The following is a 19,143-nucleotide window of genomic DNA, read 5'->3' as shown; positions in this document are numbered from 1 at the left end:
CTGCGGGGTGAGAGCCGCGTCTGGGCACTCCCTGGTGTGGCACTCGGGACAGCCACCCCACCATGCTGCTCTCAGGACCAGCTCTCCTGGCCAGACGCCCATCCCCGTCACTGCACGGTGCATGGCTGGCCCTCACCAACACGTTGGTCCTGCCCCCGTGGTGTGAAAACGTCAGGCAGAAGAGACACTGGCAAACGGGTTTGTCTTGACGGTCTTCAGTACTGCCAGCACCCACCCACGTCGATGGCCCACCTGTGTTAACAGGATCAGCCGCTCTCAGGGTGGTTTTTTGAGGACTGTGCACAGATCTGTGAACGTAAATGTCAGCTTCTAGTCTGAAAATGGGTCGCAGTTGACATTTGCTTTGCAGGGAACAGTGTCTCACTGTCTCTGGCGCCCTGGCCTTTCTGGAAAGGGCTACAGATGGCTACCAGCAAGTCCTGGTGCCTGGGGTCAGATGTTTGGGTCACGTGTTCCTTAGGATTGTCTCTCAAACCCGCTCCTCGTGGTGGTGGGGTGGTGGGGCACTCGTGACCCCCGCTGGGTCTGGGTTCTGAGTGGCAGCAGCTTTGCTTGTGCCTCTCTGGCCTGGAGGCTGCTGCTGGGTGCAGCCAGCGCCTGACTCTGCTCCAAGAGGCCCAGCTGCTGCCTGCTGCCCAGGAGGCGAGCCAAGTGGGGCATCTGTCCACTGGTCACTGGGCTCTGGGCAGAGGGACAGAGGGTCCTGGAGGTTTTGGTCTTAGAACACACTGCTGTGTCTTGCTGTCCTTTGCAGAGCATGTCACTGCCTGCGCCTGGCCAGCACCTGCCATCAGGCCAGCGTCCCCTGTCTGACCCTGTGGTGAGCCCCGTGGTGGCCATCCTATGCAGACCTTGCCATCCCCGGCCACACAGTCTGGCTTTGGTCCCAGTGGTACTGCCCTGCCACAGTCCAGCTGCTGGACAGAGCATCTGAGTGTGCCGTGAGCATGTGAGCTGGCAGGGTGCCCCGCAGCTCCTCGCTTACCCTTGGTGCATACTCAGGGTGATTCACCTCTGGGGCCATCATGGAAGAGGTCCCTGTGTGCAGGTTTAGTGTGGACATCTGTTTGCATTTCTCTGGGGAAACACCCAGGCGGCGTCGGCCCGGTCCCTTGAAGTGGCACCGCGCTGCCACCACATCAGAGAAGATGCCCAGGAGGCAGCAGACCTGAGTGGGCGCTCAGCGTCACTGCCAGCAGATGCCACAAGACCCCGCCTCCTGGCAGAGGTCATGTCAAGACCACCCATAGCAGTGCTGACAGGGGCGTGGAGGGTGGCTCTCAGCTGCGCAGCAGGAACGCAAAGTGTCTCGCGTCTTTGGAAGAACACGGCATGCTCCTGCCACGGAATTCAGGTGAGCGTCATGGATACTTGAAGCCTGCACAGAGATGCTTACAGAGCTCCATGGTCACTGCAGAGCTCAGAGCACTCAGGACACCCTCAGCCGGTGACCCACACGCTGGGGTGCTAGTCCGTGCTGAGGTGCACTTCCAAGCCATAAAACAACATGGAGGAAACCAAATAAATGCATGTTACTGGGAGAAGTCAGCACAAAAAGACTACACACTGTAGATTCCAACCATGTGACGTTCCAGAAAAGGCAGAACCATGGAGACCAGAGACCTAGAGAGCCAGGCGTGGCAGCCACTCCTGCCATCCCAGGGACCTGGGAGGGGAACCGGGAGGATGCAGGTTCCAGGCCAGCATGGGCAACCTAGCGAAGCCCTGGATCATGATAAAAACGGCTGAGGATGCAGCTTAGTGCTTGCCTAGCATGCCTGAGCCCTGGGTTCAAACCCCAGTACCACCAAAAAATCAATAAATAAGGAGAGCGAGTGCTCAGGGCAGGGGTTAAGGGAGACAGTGCGAGACTTCGTGGTGGACATCAGAAAGGTGTTGGACCCATGGAAAGTGCAAGCTGCCATGGCTTGCACGTACCCTCCAAAATCCAGGTGTCAGAGCTGAATGGCCCATGTGGTGGGATGGAGAGGAGGGACCTCTGGGGTGAGTGACCGGGCCCCTCCCTCGAGGCAGGAGGATGGAGGAGACGTCCTGCAGTGGTGCCCTGGCTAGCTCTGGTGCCTGCACCCTATGGGGGACCCTGCCACCAGGGCCACATCAGAGAGCAGCCCTCCAGACCGGAACTTTTGGACTTCCAGCCTCCAGAACTGCATAGAAGTGCTTTTCTGTTCCGTGTAAACTGCTCCGTCTGGGGCACTGTCACAGTAGCACAAACTAAGGGTGACCCTGACGTAAATATGGACGTGGGGAGTTAATCTGTGGCAGGGTGCTGTGTAACTCCCCAGGGAGTTACCCGTGTGGCAGGGTGCTGAGCTGGGGAGGCGGCAGTGTGGTGGGGTGGTGGGGCCCAGCTGCGCGTTCTGCTCTGGTCTGCCGGCAGTCTAAAATTGCTCCAGAAACTCAGGTTTGTTAATGAACTGCTGGGAAGAAGCCACACCTGCCCAGCTGTTTCCCCAGGCCCAGCAGAGCCCCCAGCACTGGTACTTTCTTCCCTGCTTGTAGCCATTCGACAGGGGGAGGTTTGATTTGCATTCCCCTCACGGATGCGCATGTGGTGAGCCCCTTCCTCATGCCTCCCCGGGCAGCTGAACAAACTGGTGAGCTGCTGGCCACATGCTGTGCACAGAGCTCACAGAGCTCCAGGCTCTCTGCAGTTTGGGCTGGGTTCTGTTTGTTGTTTGCTTGTTGAAGTGCTGGGGATCAGACCCAGGACCGAGCACATGCTAGGCAAGCACTCTGCCTGTGGGCTGTGCCCCAGCCCCGGGCTTACATCCTTGCCAGACAGGACTAACAGAATCTTCCTTGGAGAATCTGATGGATGAGTCGGACCCCTGCGGCTGAAAGGATGACTTGGCAAAGCTGCTTTTGCAGACACCATCCTCCAGCTGGCCAGCAGCTGCCCAACTGGTGCAACCCAGGCAGCCTCCTTGCAAAGGCTCAGAGCGCTCCGCGGCACACAGTCCTGACAGCACTGTGCCAGCAGGGGTCGCCCAGTGCCTGCCAGCTGTAGCTGTGTGGAGAGGCCCCTGCCTGGCCACCACGGTGGCCCTCCTGGGGCTCCTTAATGCCTGCTCACCTTTCGCTTGCTTCCTTACAGTAGGGTGTCCACAGAAGGAAGAGGAAGGCCACTCGAAGCACGTGTGATGTGTCCTGCTTTCTGAAGCCTGGCCATAAGCTTCCTGCTTCTCTGGGGCAAACCCTGAGTCCAGGGCCCTTGGTGGCCATGGCCCTGAGGAAACGGTGGGCTTTGGGTCCCACGGAGTGGCATTAGCTATGGCCTCCGGTGGCACATTTTAGTTTTGACTTTGAACGAGTGGCATTTGCCTGCTGGCCGCTTGCCTGGAAAGCCAAGTGGGGTAATCTCACCTTCTTCCCTGTTCTGCACAGCATGGACACACTTGGGTCAGCGATGTGGCACCAGCCCTTTGGTCTCTGGACACTTGTAGTTTCTTTAGGATCACAGAGGCTGGGGGCGTGGCTCAGTGGTGGATGGCTCACCTAGCAGGTGGGAGGTCCTGGGCTGCACCCTGGCACCACTGACAGAGAGCTTGTGCTCATGTAGACTTCACCTAGTGACAGTCACCATATGAGGAAGCAAACTTTTTTTTTTGGTACCAGGGATTGGATCCAGGGGTGCTTTAACCATTGAGCCACATTCCCAGCCCTTTTAATTTCTTATTTTGAGACGGGGTCTCGCTGAGTTGCTTAGGGCCTTGCTAAATTGCTGAGGCTGGCTTTGAACTCACAATCCTCCTGCCTCAGCCTCCTGAGCTGCTGGAATGACAGGCGTGTGTCACGGCACCTGGCCAGATTAGAAATTAAGAGGAAGAACATTTTAAAAATAGTAACTAATTTAAAATAGGGCCAGGGCATAGCTCAGTAATGGAATGCTTGTTTGGGTAAGTGAAGCCCTGAGTCTGAGATACTCAGCACTGCAAACAAAACAAAACAGCAAGCCCACCACTTGTTAGTCTAAGCAAAACTTCAGTGAAGCCAGGCACAGTGGCACATGCTGTAATCCCAGGGACTCAGGAGGCTGAGGCAAGAGAATTGCAAATTTGAAGCCAGCCTCAGCAATTTAGCAAGGTCCTACGCAACTTAGGGAGATCCTGTCTCAAAAAAATAAGGGCTGGGGATGTGGCTCAGTGGTAAAGCACCCCTGGGTTCAATCCCCAGTACAATAATAATAATCATAATACTTAAAATAGCTGTTTTTTTCAGACAGAAGAGTGAATCTCTAGATCAATTAAGTTTTGATCTAAAATTGAAGCACTGGAGTAGTGAAAGGACAGATGACAGTGCTGGCCAAGGTGAGCGCAGGAGGTACAGCTTGACGCAGCATAACAGCTGCGGTTGAGACGTGGACACGGCTCAGAAGCAATGTCGAATGGGAAAGTCCTTTTTAGGAAAAGCTGAAAAACATACAATTTTCACACACGCACATAGAGAAAATGATGAAGACTGCACAGGGAAGCCAGACTCAGGACAGACTGTCCTAGAGGGCCAGGCGGAGGGGGCTGGGAAGGGTGGTTCTGTGGGTTTTGGTGCTTGGGACTGAACCAGGGGTGCTTTACCGCTGAGCCACAGTCCATTTTTCTTTTCTTCTCGACACAGGGTGTGCCTAAAGTCGCTGGGATTGCAGGCGCGCCACCTCGCCCCGCGGGTACTGCTTTTTCCTTGCCTACAACTAACTGTCAAAGAGCTGGTAAAGAAATGTAAAATGAGTAAAAATGAGAGGCGGGCATGGTCTTTTTTTTGTTTTTTTTCAAACACCCAGTCCGGCATAACGTTCCCAGGTCGTCTCTGGAGCACCCGAAGGCGCACCGCCCCTTCAGGGACCCGGGGAGCGGGAGGCCGGCCGGGGCGCCCCGCGCTCTCCGCGGCGCGGCGTCCAGCCACCCCGTGGCGTGGTGACACCTGCGATCTTCACGCCCAAGGCTCCGGAACGTCGCTCGGGGACGCATGAGAGTCGGGCTGGTTTCCGCGAGGTGTCTCCACAGGGCCCGCGGGGGGACACCTGCCCGAGTCCAGCACGGTTGGGCGCACCGGCGAAGTGCCGGTCCTCTCCTTGGGGGGCGGCTCTCCCCGGGGGAGGACGCGGCGCCCACCGTTAGTGGCCCGCTGTTCCCGGCGCCGCCGCCAGGGGCCGCCCCCGCTCCCCTATGACACAGCAACAATAGGGGCCTCTCTGGCCCGCGCGCCCAGGGTCCGCGCTTCCGCCGGAAGGGAGCCGCCGGCGCGGGGGCGGGCCGGGGCGGACCGGGAAAACGGACGGCCATGGGGGCCAATCGCGGGCGGGATATGGCCGACCGCGGGGCTGACGGGGCCCAATCGGCGACCAGAGCGCGGGCGGGGCGGGCCGAGCGCGGGCTTCCGGCGGGGCCCGGCAGGCGCCGAGGAGGAAGAGCGAACCCGGACGGCGCCTCTCAGCCGAGGGTGGGCGCAGCCAGGTGCGGGCCGGCCGGGCGCGGGCGGCGGGCGGCGGGCGGCGGGCTCTCCGCGCGGCCCCGCTCGGCTCGGCTCCGGGAGGCGAGTCCTCTGTGGGCCACCACGAAGCCGGGCGAGGGCGGCCGGACGGGCCTGCCGCCGCGAGGGCGCTCCGGCCCGGCGAGAGGGCAGGACGCGGGCAGCCGCGCGGCACCCCGAGGCGGTGCCCCGCGGAGACGGCCAGCGGGTCTCCCCGCCGGCCCGACGCGGCGAGGCCCGCGTGTGCGGGCGGTGACGTCGCGGGGCTCGCGGGCCGGAGGCGGCGGCGCGGCTTGGGTGCACTTGAGGAGCGGAGAAGCCGCAGGCCGGGCCTGGGGCTTGGCCCGTTGGCCCGGCGCGGTGGGGCGGGCCGACACTCAGGGGATTGAGCTTTCCCGGACCGTGCCCGCCCGCATCTCGCTGGGCCTGGTGCCCGTCTCTGCTCTTTCAGGATGACGACTTCAGGCGCTCTGTTCCCAAGCCTGGTGCCAGGCTCTCGGGGGTCCTCCAACAAGTATTTGGTGGAGTTTCGGGCAGGGAAAATGTCACTGAAAGGCACTACCGTCACTCCAGATAAACGGAAAGGGCTCGTGTACATCCAGCAGACCGACGACTCTCTCATCCACTTCTGCTGGAAGGACAGGACATCAGGGACCGTGGAAGACGTAAGTGCCGCCAGCCTGAGCGCCTCGGGCCCAGGCAGGTGGATAGCGATGCGAGTGCCCTGAGCGCACACGGGTTTGGGGTTGGAGTGGTCTGCAGGGGTACGAGGGGCTGCTCTCTGAGGCTTCCTCCAGCCACACCACGCAGGGTCAGTGCTGCACAGTGACCGGTCCACGCATTTCAGCACCTAGCCGTGACGCAGGTGGTGACACATCCTGAGACCTTGTGCCTGGCTTTGAACTTTCAGCGATAGCTCCTGGCACTGCAGAAGTCGTGCGAGAACCGGGCCAAGAGGCCTTCTGTGGGTGCTTTGTTCTCGCACCAGGCTGCTCTTTGTTACAATCAGAGCAAGCCTGGCTCACCTCTGCTCATCGCGGAGCGCTCCCCAGTGTCCTTCAAGATCTGGAGGCCTGCCTGATTCCGCCGGCCCTTAGCACCCTGCCCTTCACCCTGACCCTGGCTTGTCCACCTGCAGAGACCTGCTGGTGAGGGGCTTGGAGAGGCCCACCCTCTTGGACCCAGGGATTCCTGAGAGGCTGGGCCTTGGCAGGGCAGGTGTGTGGCTGACTGTCCTTGTGGTCACCAGGACTTGATCATCTTCCCCGATGACTGTGAGTTCAAGCGCGTGCCTCAGTGCCCCAGCGGGAGGGTCTATGTGCTCAAGTTCAAGGCTGGGTCCAAGCGGCTCTTCTTCTGGATGCAGGTACTCGGGAGGGTTTGTGTCCTCTCTCGTGGTGGTGCTTGGGCTAGAGGCCGGTTTACTCTGGCGTGCTGTTCACACCCGGGCTGTTCTGGCCTGGCCTGCTGGCCTGGGTGGAGCTTGGTTCAATGTGTTGTGCGGTGGGGATGGTGAGGGGCCTCTCCAAGCCCTGAGGCCTGAGGCTGGGTGTCCCACGGCTCCCTCACCACAGCACAGGCCTGGGTGCCTTCCCTGCTCTTCCTTTTTCCCCTTGCGTGCTCCTGCGAGCTGCAGAGCCGCGCCCTGCCCTGTCACCTGTACTTTGAGACAGGGTCTCGCTAGCTTGCCTGGGCTGGCCTGGAGGCTGGCATCGTCTTGCTGGACCTGCGCGTGGCTGGGGTGGAAGGCGAGGCCACCTCAGCTCCCTGCTGCTGCTCCCGAGTGGGGCATTGCCCCGCCCACAGCTGCAGTGTCCGTCAGATGGGGGAAGCCCTGCTCGCTCTGCCACCCACCAGTGGCTTCCTGGCTTGATCTTGCTCCTGCGCTGTCACAGAGTCGCAGAGCAGCTGAGACCTGGCCTTCTGGGCCTGGGTGGCTGATCTGTGGGTCAGGCTCAGAAGGGGTTCCAGCCTGCCTTTGCTGTGTGGAGACACTGCCATGTCCCCTTGCTGAGCACGCACTGTCTAGAGGGCAGCAGCCATGGCTGCAGCAGGGGGAGGCTGGGCTGGGAGCCAGGAAGCTGCTGAGGACCCGAGGAGGCCACAAGAGGAGCTGCGCTGCTCTGGTGTGGGCCCTCGTCAGTCCACAGGCCTCTGCTCTCTGCCCTGACTGCCCGTCGCTCGGGGCAGCGTCTGTCTCCCATGCCCTGCACAGTCCACAGTGGGAACTGGGAGATGTCCTGTGCCTCGTCTCCCCGCTCCCTCGAAGGCTGTGCCAAGGGCTGGGAGTCACAGCTGGATGGGGCAGCTGGGGGCGCTGTGTGCCATCAGCTGTGTTGTCCCTTGTGACACCTGCAGAGTGCTGAGCGCCCTGCTCGGGGTGCTGCCATCTCTGGGCAGTCTTGTCTTTAAGCCGCAGCAGAGGACTGCTGGCGATGTGGGCAGCAGGGGCAAGCCACCAGTAGGCAGCTCCTCCTGGGCTGCTCAGCTGCCCCACGTGTCCCCCACAGGAGCCCAAGACCGACCAGGATGAGGAGCACTGCCGGAAAGTCAACGAGTACCTGAACAACCCCCCGATGCCTGGGGCCCTGGGGGCGAGTGGGAGTGGGGGCCACGAGCTGTCAGCGCTGGGTGGTAAGGGTCGCCACGGCCAGGGTGCGCAGGGCAGGCGTTTCAGGTGGACTAGGGGGTTCTGGGTGAGAGTGCTGTTTGTATCCACAGGGAGGAAGGAGCTGGGCTCGGCCCTCCTCCTGGTGCCCTACTGGTGGGCAGTGGGCCTGGGACAGCCGCAGGCGGCTGTCTGAGCACCGTGTCTTCCAGGTGAGGGTGGCCTGCAGAGCCTGCTGGGGAACATGAGTCACAGCCAGCTCATGCAGCTCATCGGACCAGCCGGCCTTGGAGGACTGGGTAACGCCCCGCGGCTCCCCTGTGAGCTGGGCCTCTGTGTGCTGGCCTCAGGGCCCAGCCTCCAGGATGCAGGCTCCCCGCACTGCTGCCTGTGTGGGCAGGGCCTGTTCACCCTGCAGTAGGGAGCTGGGTGGGCCAGGCCACCAGGCAGGACTCCAGCTGGGTACTTGGGAGCCTTACCTGCTGGGTGTGGGTGGTGGAAGAGCAGTGGTCTGAGTGGTCACTGCTGGCTCCTGACTTCCCTCCCTGCTGGGCCCTGCCTGCTTCTAGGTGGGCTGGGGTCACAGGAGTCCTGAGCACACGTCTCTGCTCCCCATAGGTGGCCTCGGGGCTCTGACTGGGCCAGGTCTGGCCAGCTTGCTGGGCAGTGGCGGGCCTCCTGCTAGCAGCTCTTCGTCCAGGTGAGCCTGCAGCACCCTGCCTGCCACATAGCTGCCGTCATTGGCGTTGGTCACTCCTTTCAGAAAATGGGGTGCACGGGTAGGCATGAGGGGGTGCTGTGGTCTGAGCCTCCATGGGCCGTGTGGCGGGGTCAGGGCCGGGTGGGGGTGGCTGCTCCAGCACAGCGCTCCCTCTTCCCAGCTCCCGGAGCCAGTCGGCAGCGGCCACCCCATCCTCCACCACCTCTTCTGCCCGTGCCACCCCAGCCCCCTCTGCCCCAGCAGCCGCCTCGGCGACCAGTCCAAGTCCTGCGCCCAGCTCAGGTAATGGAACCAGCGCAGCAGCCAGCCCAACCCAGCCCATCCAGCTGAGCGACCTCCAGAGCATTCTGGCCACCATGAATGTGCCGGCTGGGCCTGGAGGCGGCCAACAAGGTAAGACCACGTGCCTCGAGGCCACGTGGGGTTGAGCTTGGGCCCCAGCTGCCCTCCAGGTGGTGCCTGGACTTGGCTGTCCCCTGAGGGCTGTGCACCTGTGCCCTAGTGGACCTCGCCAGTGTGCTAACGCCAGAGATCATGGCGCCCATCCTCGCCAACGCCGACGTCCAGCAGCGCCTGCTGCCCTACCTGCCCTCCGGGGAGTCACTGCCCCAGACTGCAGAGGAGATCCAGAGCACACTGACCTCGCCCCAGTTCCAACAGGTAGACCCTGGCCATGCACACCGAGGAGGGGAGAGCGCTGTGCCCTGGCACCCCTGAGCTGGCAGGTGCTGTGGTGGCCCTGAGGCCTTGCCCGGCAAGGGCCCATGCTCAGCTGGGCTCTTCCTTGCAGGCCCTGGGCATGTTCAGTGCGGCCTTGGCCTCGGGGCAGCTGGGGCCCCTCATGTGCCAGTTTGGCCTTCCTGCAGAGGCCGTGGAGGCCGCCAACAAGGGCGGTAAGTGTCTCTGCCCTCTGCCTGGGGAGAGTCCCTCAGTTGGCAACGAGCTGTGGACGCCCGGCCACCGTCTGGCTCTCGCTGGGTCCCCTCTGGCGAGTGTTCAGTCGCCTGTGTTGGGAATGTCTTTCAGATGTGGAAGCGTTTGCCAAAGCCATGCAGAACAGCGCCAGACCCGAGCAGGAGGGCGATGCGAAAGACAAGAAGGACGACGAGGAGGACATGAGTCTGGACTGAGGCGGGTGTGGCCACGGGGCCGCCTGCTCCGTGGTGGCGCTCCCACCCACTCCTCTCTTCAGACCTCCTGATAAATAAAGGTCCTTTCTTTTACCTGCCACCTCTGGTCTCTGTCCCTGGGAGCCCCTTGCCATTCTCTTCCTTTCTGTTGGAAGCCAGGCCTCTCCCAGACCATCATTGCTTCAGTTTTGGTTTCGAGCCAACAAACATTTAATTTTTGCTTTTACGAAGAAACAGTGGTCTTAGACCCACACCCCTGGGAGGAGGCAGAGTGGCTAGCAGCATAAGCCCGTCTTCCGTCTCAAGATGCAACCGAAGCTGCCTCCAGGAGGGAGGCTGGAGTCCAGAGTCGTGGACAGGCGGGGAGGGTGGCCAGGGTCCAGGGGGGCTGGAGGGCGAGCCTGTCCTGTGGCTGGGGGGCGGCTTCTCTACCAGGCTGGACAGCCTCTGGCCCCCACTGCCCCCTGGACCCCCGTGGAGCCAGTCACAGCAATGGGGAACTGGTTCACCCTCAGTCTCCTCATGCAGCCACGGTAGGCGGGGGACCTGTACTCCGCTGCTGTGGGCTCTGGGTGCAGAAGGGCCAGAAGCACTGGTTGGGGTGGCAGGAGGTCCACAGTCACCTGCCCCCAGTGGGCAGGTCCCCCCACTTGGTTGAGGCCACACTCACCAGGCAGGCCGCCGAGGTGCAGAGGTGCTGGGGCATTGGCCAGGGCGGCCAGTGAGGGGCCCATGGTGTGGTTGCTCTCTGTGTCCACCTCCAGCCGGAGCATGTTCCCGCCCTTGGTGGCTGCAGGGCCAGCTTGTGGGTGCCCCGCCCCACCCCGCCCCTCAATGCCAGCCATGGTACGGGCTCTCCAGCTGCCCCTACTGAGTCCACCCACCTCCCTGGCCACCGGAGGGGCCCACTCACCTGCCAGCCGGTGCCACTTCCCATCACACAGCCCTGTGGGGTGTGTCACCCACGTGGCAAACTCGCCTGCCCCGTCGTCTGCACGCAGCAGGACCTGTGGTGGGGGGGCGGGTCAGGCTGCGTCCCAGTGCCCCAGTGCCCCAGTGCCCCCGGCTCTGAAGCGCCCTGCTCACCCGTTCCTGGGACACCAGCAACTGCAGGAACGGGGCACCCTGGGCTCGGCCCAGGTGGAGGACGAGGCCGCTGGCTGCCAGGGGCCGCACCTGCAGCTCCAGACCCACGTCGGGCAGCGTGGCCTCTAGGAGTTCTAGGGGGAGGGCCACAGTGGGACAGGAGGCCCCACCCCAAGGCCCCCAGACCCCCCCCCAGGACCCCCCAGGGGCCTTCCGTCCCCACGGACCTAGAGTGAGGACTCCGCCACCTGGGAAGAACAGGCCGTCCTCCAGGGGCCCAGAGGTGCAGGGTGTGACCCCGACTGTCTGTGTGGGGGCCCCCAGGGGCCACCCATTCAGCCGCAGTCCTTTCACACAGCCGCTGAACCCCATGGTCACCTGTGAGGAGGCAGTGGTTGCGGTCAGGCCCAGGCTGCTGGGGCAGGGGCAGCAGCCAGTGAGCCCACGGAGGGGCAGGGGTACAAGGGCTCACCGGGGGCTTGGAGCTGTGGCTGCCAGCCGGGAGGCCTCCCACAAAGAAGGTGTGGGGCCAGGGGCTGGTCACCCTCTGGGGGCGTCCCTTCTGGCTCCTGGCCCGGGTCCCATCCACCAGCAGCCGGATCCGACTCTCCTCCCAGCGCACAGATACCTGGGGGTGCAGAGCAGGTCAGAGGTGCTCCTGGACCCTCCCAAGTCCCCCCCTCGGGCTCCCTCACCGTGTGCCAACGGCCCGCCTGTGAACGCTGGCGGCTTTGGACCCGGAGCTGGAGTCCAGGGCCTTCTGTTTGTGCAACAAAGTATCCGCGGCTCAGGAAGAGCGCCAGCGAGGGGCTGCTGGCTGTCGAGGGGGCAGCGAAGAGCAGAAGGCCCTGGGGGGCATCAGGGCGGACGAGCATCGAGATGTGGGACCTGAAAGCCCAGCGTGGCGTCAGCCTTCCCTTGGCAGCCCCTCCGTGCCCACCCCAGCCTGGCCGGCCCTTACCTCTGGGAGACCAGGACGCCCGCGAACTCCAGGTGGCTGGGCAGGGGACCCCCAAACTGATAGGCATCTTGGATGGTTCTGAGACGCAGGGATGATGTGCAAGCAGAGCCCTGGATGGGCGGGCGGCTGGGGCGGGAGGCCTGCGGACGAGGACAGGGATGCAGGGCCTCCCGCTGGGAGCCTCCCACTAGGAGCCGCCCTCCCAACCACTCACCCAGCTCTGCCCGCACACCCCGGGCGCCCCACCTTCCGCGCTGCCGCCCGCAGTCCTCGCAGTCCCTGTCCCGGGGTCTGGGTGTGCGGGGTGGGCGCGCAGCCCGAGCTCACGTTGACGCCACCCACGTTCTGCAGGTCCAGCACGCGCTGTGGGCCCTGGAGCCTGTGGGGCAGGCACTGTCAGCAGCTGGAGGTGGCGCAGCGGGCACCCGCCCGACGCCCACCTGCTCACCGCTTAACAAAGACATTGCTGATGCAGCCGCTGAAGTTGCGGAAGGCCCCGGACTCGGGCAGGCCCCCCAGCAGGAGCCGCGGGGGGCCCTCGGGCGGGGGCTGCAGCCCGGAGGGCAGTACCCGAGGGGGCTTTGTCAGCTGCAGCTGGTCGTCCACATAGAGTGAGACCCTGGGAGACAGGAAACAGGGTTTCCCCAGGCCTATGTAGCCCTCTTGCCACTGGGTCTGGCGCACAGGGAGCAAGGGCAGTGGGCTCACCCCTCCGGCAGCCACGCCCTCACGGAGCAGGAGCAGTGGGCTCACCCCTCCTACGGCCACGCACACACGGAGCAGGGGCAGTGGGCTCACCCCTCCTACGGCCACGCCCTCACGGAGCAGGGTCAGTGGACTCACCTCTCCTACGGCCACGCCCTCACGGAGCAGGGGCAGTGGGCTCACCCCTCCTACGGCCACGCCCACATGGAGCAGGGGCAGTGGGCTCACCCCTCCTACGGCCACGCCCACACGGAGCAGGGTCAGTGGACTCACCTCTCCTACGGCCACGCCCTCACGGAGCAGGGGCAGTGGGCTCACCCCTCCTACGGCCACGCCCACACGGAGCAGGGGCAGTGGGCTCACCCCTCCTACGGCCACGCCCACACGGAGCAGGGGCAGTGGGCTCAACCCTCCTACGGCCACGCCCACATGGAGCAGGGGCAGTGGGCTACCCCTCCTGCGGCCACGCCCACACCCAGCAGGGGCACGGCGGGCTCACCCCGAAGCGTTGCCGTGCAAGACCACGTAGTGGCTGGCTCCGTCCGCAAAGACTCCTCGCGTTTTCACCTCTGTTCTCAGAAACTGAAGCATCACGTGGCCCTGCTGCAGGGACACCTGGCACAGCCCGTCCTGCAGACAGTGGCCAGGTGAGCCAGCTGGCAGTGCTCAGACTCCTCCCTCCAGCTAACCATGTCCACAACCATCCCCGTAGCGGGGCCCAGGAGGCTCACCGGGGACGCGCGGTAGTACAGCAGGCCGTTGTCCTGGGTGCTGCGGAAGCCAAAGCCCGAGTAGACCTCCTCGGTGAGAGGCGCCACGGCCGGGAGAGCCAGGGGCAGGAAGCCGTGGCCGTGCAGCGTCACCTTGCGTCCCACCTGTGGAGGGTTTGCTGAGTGCCCGCGGGGCCTGGAGCCAGGCTGCCCACCTCGGGGAAGGCACTCACCAGCAGGTCCGCGGTGCAGCCGAAGCTGATGCCGGAGGTGTTGAGCCTCTTGAGGTCCACGTACTTGCCCAGGGCCTTGATCCCCTTGACGCAGCCGCGGATGGAGCCCCCGGAGGGGAAGAGCCGGAGCAGGCTGCGGGGCAGCTGGGTCAGGGGTCTCCTGGGCACCTGCCCGGCCTGCTCTGTCCACCAGCCCCGAGTGCCACGCTCACCTTGGGGGCAGCTGCTCGGGCGGCACCCCCCCCAGGTAGTAGGCATCGGCCAGCTCCAGCGCGTTGTCCTGCTCCACGCTGAAGACCGTGGCCCTCTCCACGCGCACCAGCACTCGCTTGCGGCTGCCGGCCAGCAGGAACACCTGGATCTGGAGGGGGCAGCGTGAGCGTTCCTCGCCTGCCGGACCTGGGGCCCGACCCCCGTTCCCAGGGGCCTGCCTTACCGCCTTGCTGGCGGCAGTCAGAGGAGGCGGGGTCTGCAGTGGCGCAGCCTCCTTCAGCCCGGCGCCGAAGTCGTAGAGGAGCACGAGGCTGCCCTCCCGCATGGCCAGGCACAGGAACTGGTCCTGGGGGGCAGGGAGGGTCAGCACAGGGCAGGGGTGGCCTGGGGCTGGGGTGGGGCCAGGGGTGGGCGTGCCTGGTGCTGCAGGAGGAAGATGATCCCGCTGTAGGACACCAGCCGCAGCTCCTGGTCAAAGCGCTTCGTGCTGCTTGGCTGCCTCTCAAAGCTGATGCGGGCGAAGCCGGTGCCATCCAGGTAGGAGCCGTCTGTGAGCCACGGGTCCCCAGTTGACTTGGAGCTGCAGGTCAGAGGTGTCGGGTTAGCAGAAGGTTGGCGGATGGGGACAGGTGGGACCAGGCCACACATACCGGGCACACGGCTTGTCCACAGCTGTGTTGAGCAAAAAGGTCCTCTCGAAGTTATAGAGACTGACCACCTCCTCGTTCAGAGTGTCCATCTCAATGCAGCCCCGGTAACCAGGGAAATGGAGGGGTGCAGGGGGCTGTGGGCACAGCAGCACATAGTCAGTGAACCTCCCTACCCAGCAGAGACTGATGGGAATTCAGACTACAGTATGAAGGATTAAAGCTAGACACTGAGAAGTACTTCCCAGGACAAGAAAGGCAAGAGCTCCTGGCTTGCTCCCTGAGACTGGGCCAGGCTTACCGTGAAGTTGCTGGGGTACCCCCCCACATAGAAGACAAAGTCATCGGGCTGCAGGCTGAGCAGACCTTCCATCCCAGGGGCCACTGTGTCCCCCTTGGTCTCGTGGACCATCTGGTTCTCCACTGTGACAGACATATGGCCAAACTGGAGGGTCCTGAAGACAGAGGTGAGGTGTGAGAAGTGGCCCCGGCACGGCTGCTGCAGGCCTTGGCCTTGGCCTGTCTCCGAGGGGCTCCTACCTGTCCATGCTGACGGCTGCGAACTGCTCACCAATGCTCTCGTCCACGCTGAGGGTTGCAGGCCCAGCCTCCCCCAGCCGGTACACCCAGTGCACCTTCTGGTTGCGCAGCGACACACCCATGTAGTCTCCAGTGGCCTGTGAGGGCAGTGGGAGGGCCGTTGGGGCAGCCAGGCTCCACCTGCTGCCAAGCCGATGCCCGCCAGCTCAGTCTCCCGCCTCTGGTCCTGCCCAGTACCTGGCGGCTGCCCATGTACAACACAAAGTGGTCCCCAGCATCCTGCCCCGGTGGTGGTGCTGGCTCTGAGTTCTGCAGGTAGAACTTAAGGGCAGTGTAGGCGGCGAGGTCAGCAAGGTCTCGCGGGGCACGCAGCTGCACCCATGAGCGCCCGTTGAACTTCATGGGCACCTTGACCTGGGGGAGCGGGAACGCCGGCGCTCAGCACCTGGTCTCCTGGACACCTGCCATCTCCTGGGACTCCCACCCACCTTGCTGGCGGCTCCCCGGGCCTGGGCAATGAGCTCCCGCACGCGGCCGATGTTGGCGGACAGAGCCAGGCTGGCATTGTGCACTCCTCGGTTCTCCAGGTCACCCAGCTTGGCCAGCAGCTGGGGCAGTGTCTTCTCCAGGGTGGACACTGTGGGCAGGGCGGGCAGGGCTGAGAGCCTGCTCTCCTCCCTCCCCCAGGAGCACAAAGGAAGACTGCTCACCTGAGCGGCCTGCGTCCCGCACCACCTGGCCCAGGTCCTGGCCCTGCAGGCCCCCAAACTGCCCCTGCCACTGCTCCACGCTCCTCTGCATATCCTGGAGCTGAGCCTGCACGCGAGCAGCTGTGTCCTGGGCTTCTCTGGCCACAGTCTTAGCGTGGGCGATCTTCTCAGTTGTGCCATCTGCAGAGGGTATGCTTGGCAGGAGCCAGCTGAGGGCTCCTTTTGGGCTCTGCTTTCCCAAGTCCCTCTGATGGACCAGGGAGCAGGTGTGCCCTGCACCCTGCAGCTCAGTCTTTGATGGACTCAGCACCGTGCCTGGACCCCAGGGGCCTGCCCTCTACCAGCCCCCCAGCCTGGCCACAGCTGCAACATGGCAGCACCGGGGCCTCTCAAAACCTGGCTCACAACAGATGGCTCCTTTCCTCTGCAGCAGCAGCCGCAGTCCCTCACCTGGCCGGTAGCTCCAGCCCTACTGGCCCCAGATGGGCCTCTGCTCACAGACCATCTCTTCCCTGCTCACTGGACGCCCTTCAATGATGCTCTAGCACCCCTGCCTGAGCCTGCCTGTGTACCGTGGGGACAAAGGAGTGTGAGCAGGGGCAGGGACAAGCTACCAAGTACCTGTGTCCATGGCCACCATGGCCTGTGCTGCCTGGATTCGGGCTGCAAGCTGGTCCTTCCTGGTCTGGACATCATGGAGCTGGGTCCTGGCACCTTGCAGGGTGACCCGTGCTGTGGGACAGGGAGCTTAGCCCTGAGGAGCACTCCCCCGAGACCCCAGACCAAGCCACAGGTACACAGGTGGAGAGCCACCAGATGTGGGGCCCTGGCTTCGACCATCTCTGGCTGTGGCTCCTTGGCCCACACACACCCAGGAGAAGGGCAGGCTTTGTGGGTCCCTCAGGTGGACACGGAGCAGGTGGAGCAGAGTCCACATGCAGGGCCACCATCTCCAGCCCTGAATCACACTGCAGTACCCTGCAACCCCATGCAGACGCGGCACAGAAGCCGAGGCCCCTGAAGAGCCTGGATTCCCACGTCAGGTCCCAGCACTCACCCAGGCCCATCCTCTGTTGCTGCCCAAGGACAGCCTCCTCCAGGGCACTGCTGTTGGTCAGCAGCTGCTGGGCTCGAGCCGCCAGGCCCTGCTGCACCACCATCTGCAGACACAGAACAGGGTGCAGGTCACATTGCTGGGGAGGTGGGGGAGGCTCAGGGGCTCCTCTTGAGCTGGGGGGAGGGCGGAGACTCACCTCCCATGTACGGCTCGCCTGCTGCCGCGCCTGGCCAGCAGCCTCCTCTGCGGCCTGCACAGCCTCCAGGATGCTGCTGTAGGCGTTGCTGGCCTCCACGGCCCTCTGGATGAAGCGGTCCTGGTTGACACTGAGGATGATGCTGGGGGCGGGGTCAAAGGCTGTGTAGGTTGCAGGGTGCCAGGTGCCCTTGCGGGGCTCCCTGGCCCTTGCCATCACAGCAGCTGGGCTGACCCGCCCACTGCACCAGCATCAGGTGAACCTCTGCCCACAGGCATATGCCTCTCCTGCTGCTTCCTGCCAGGCCGGGCCCTGGTTTCCTGTGGCCTCCCAAGCCAGCTGCCCCATACAGACCTGTCCACCCCCAGTGAGATCTGGCTGCATCCCCAGGTGGGCCTGGGGCTCTCCCCATTGGGCCACGCACCTGGACAGGTTATGGGCCAGCTGGTCCAGCTGCCGTGCATGGGCCTCAGCGGCCTCCACCAGATCCACCTTGCTGCCGGCTGGGGAGAAGGTCTGTATCTTCTGCAGCAGTGGCGTCCGGGCCCCGTCCAGGCTGGCAGCCAGGTGCTCTAGGTCCTGGGGGTGGGTGGGTTCAGTGGGACCCTCCTGAGACCTATGCACTGCCCACCTGCCCAAGGGTCACACACTTGTACAAGTGAGCCCAGAACTAGCCACAGACTGCAGGCTGGTGGGAGCTGGCCAGGAAGCGGCCACAAAGGGCATGGGCTGTGCTCACCTCCTCGGCCTGGTCCATGCCATGCAGAAGTTCAGAGACATGGGCCAGGGTCCGGCCAGCGGCCTGCAGAGTGGCCTGCAGGGTGGCGTTGTCCCGGGACAGCTCCTGCTTCCTTTGCTGGGGGAGGATGGGATTTAGCTGCGAGGGGCGCAGAGGGGTCCTGGACGGGGGACGAGGGCAGGTACTCACCAAGGCCTCCTCCAGCTGCGCCTGGTTGTGGCTGTTGAGCTCTTCGGCTTCCCGTGTGGTATCCACCGCCCGGTTCAGTGCCTCACGCAGGTCCATGAGGCTGGCCTGGTGCTGGGCCAGCTGATCACGGGTGCGTGTGGCCAGTGCCTGGTTCTCCTCCCAGCGGCTGGTCAGCTGATCCTGCACGCGGGCCAGCACTGCCCAACACCAGGGCGAGGGTGGTCACCCTGGCAGCCAGTCTCCTCTGTGACCCTTGGTCCCCACCTGTCCCTGCCCAGTGCCAGTCCACACCGACCTCAGTCCCAGGGCTCCCAGGCCACGTCCCTGTTCCTTCCCAGCCCGACAGGGGCCAGCACCACTCACGCCTCTGGGCCTTGGCCAGCTCAGCGTCTGCCACTGCCCGGGGGGCCTCCAGGTCACGTGCCCGCATGTCCCGGAGTAGCCATTCCACCTCTGCCAGTGTCCGGCGCAGCTGCTCACCCGATGGGGCCGAGGCATTGGCTGGTGACAGGTGGCCCATCTGGGATGCCAACTCTACAGGGGAGGGGGCTGTCAGGTCCTGGGGCTGGCCCATTGTCCACTAGACCTCTGCCATAGGCTTCCAGGCCCGAGGCTCCCTGGCTGGCCACCATGGTAACTCCAGAGCTGCCTGACAGCTCCCTTCCTCCATGCCCTGCCCTCCTGCAGGACCACCCCCGTGGCCTCTCAGCCTGCCTCCCGAGCTGCCCTCCCTGCCCCTCCTCCAAGCCCAGTCCTGCTCGGTGACCAGTGTGTGGCTGAAATCCACTCCTTCCCAACCTCTGGCTGGGCCAGGTCCTATCACAAGAGCGCAGGGACTGGTCTCATGTGTGTCCGAGTTTGCAAGTGGGAATATCTGACCCAGGTTTTCCCAAGGAGGCCGAGTGGGGTCAGCCCCTCGTGTATCTCCTGATGCCCCGCTGTCCCCCAGAGGTGCCATGTCCCCATCTACATGTGGCCCACAGCACTTCCAGGCCAGGCTCAGCTGGAGACCTTGGCACACGCCCCGTGAAGCCCTCCCACTCAGCCCTGAGCCAGCCAGACTGGGTTCTAGCCTACCACTCAGGGTGCGGTCCACAGCCTGGATGGTCCCCAGGAGCATCTGTGCCCGGCCGAGGGTGGCCTCAGTGCTGCCCAGCAGCTGGCCTGCCCGGTCTCGGGCACCTGTAGCC

At 64.0% G+C, this 19,143-nt stretch overlaps 2 protein-coding genes across 2 annotated transcripts in view; one reads left to right on the top strand and one right to left on the bottom strand.

Moving 5' to 3' along the window:
• Positions 1-5,380: 5,380 nt before the first annotated feature.
• Adrm1 (ADRM1 26S proteasome ubiquitin receptor) lies at positions 5,381-10,065 on the top strand. The gene is made up of 10 exons (XM_047539843.1): positions 5,381-5,492; positions 5,960-6,173; positions 6,758-6,874; positions 8,019-8,142; positions 8,329-8,415; positions 8,735-8,816; positions 8,998-9,230; positions 9,340-9,497; positions 9,628-9,730; positions 9,864-10,065. The coding sequence occupies exons 2-10, from the start codon at positions 5,961-5,963 to the stop codon at positions 9,965-9,967; spliced, it is 1,221 nt and encodes a 406-aa protein (XP_047395799.1). The 5' UTR covers positions 5,381-5,492; position 5,960; the 3' UTR covers positions 9,968-10,065.
• Positions 10,066-10,159: 94 nt separating this feature from the next.
• The window catches only part of Lama5 (laminin subunit alpha 5), a 43,514-nt gene continuing 34,530 nt past the window's right edge, over positions 10,160-19,143 (bottom strand). The window contains 30 exon segments of the mRNA XM_047539180.1: positions 10,160-10,535; positions 10,638-10,757; positions 10,881-10,974; positions 11,054-11,187; positions 11,281-11,431; positions 11,526-11,681; positions 11,749-11,941; positions 12,015-12,154; positions 12,261-12,393; positions 12,463-12,633; positions 13,219-13,349; positions 13,451-13,594; positions 13,663-13,795; positions 13,875-14,023; positions 14,099-14,221; positions 14,293-14,455; positions 14,526-14,659; positions 14,824-14,977; positions 15,063-15,199; positions 15,300-15,476; positions 15,551-15,699; positions 15,773-15,952; positions 16,394-16,504; positions 16,830-16,932; positions 17,026-17,167; positions 17,450-17,604; positions 17,765-17,881; positions 17,954-18,150; positions 18,317-18,487; positions 19,031-19,142. Of these exon segments, the coding sequence (XP_047395136.1) occupies positions 10,396-10,535; positions 10,638-10,757; positions 10,881-10,974; positions 11,054-11,187; positions 11,281-11,431; positions 11,526-11,681; positions 11,749-11,941; positions 12,015-12,154; positions 12,261-12,393; positions 12,463-12,633; positions 13,219-13,349; positions 13,451-13,594; positions 13,663-13,795; positions 13,875-14,023; positions 14,099-14,221; positions 14,293-14,455; positions 14,526-14,659; positions 14,824-14,977; positions 15,063-15,199; positions 15,300-15,476; positions 15,551-15,699; positions 15,773-15,952; positions 16,394-16,504; positions 16,830-16,932; positions 17,026-17,167; positions 17,450-17,604; positions 17,765-17,881; positions 17,954-18,150; positions 18,317-18,487; positions 19,031-19,142 (4,314 nt within the window). The 3' untranslated portion in view covers positions 10,160-10,395.

The sequence above is a fragment of the Sciurus carolinensis genome, chromosome 2 (assembly GCF_902686445.1).
Source record: "Sciurus carolinensis chromosome 2, mSciCar1.2, whole genome shotgun sequence".
NCBI classification, from domain to species: Eukaryota; Metazoa; Chordata; class Mammalia; order Rodentia; family Sciuridae; genus Sciurus; species Sciurus carolinensis.
Note: the sequence above shows the minus strand (reverse complement) of the source record. Positions and strands in the feature narration are given on the sequence as shown.

Coding starts and splice junctions, on each gene's coding strand:
- Adrm1 (XM_047539843.1), top strand. CDS start 5,961: ATGACGACTTCAGGCGCTCTGTTCCCAAGCCTGGTGCCAGGCTCTCGG. Junction 8,817..8,997: donor GCTAGCAGCTCTTCGTCCAG/GTGAGCCTGCAG, acceptor CCCTCTTCCCAG/CTCCCGGAGCCAGTCGGCAG. Junction 9,231..9,339: donor GCCTGGAGGCGGCCAACAAG/GTAAGACCACGT, acceptor CCTGTGCCCTAG/TGGACCTCGCCAGTGTGCTA.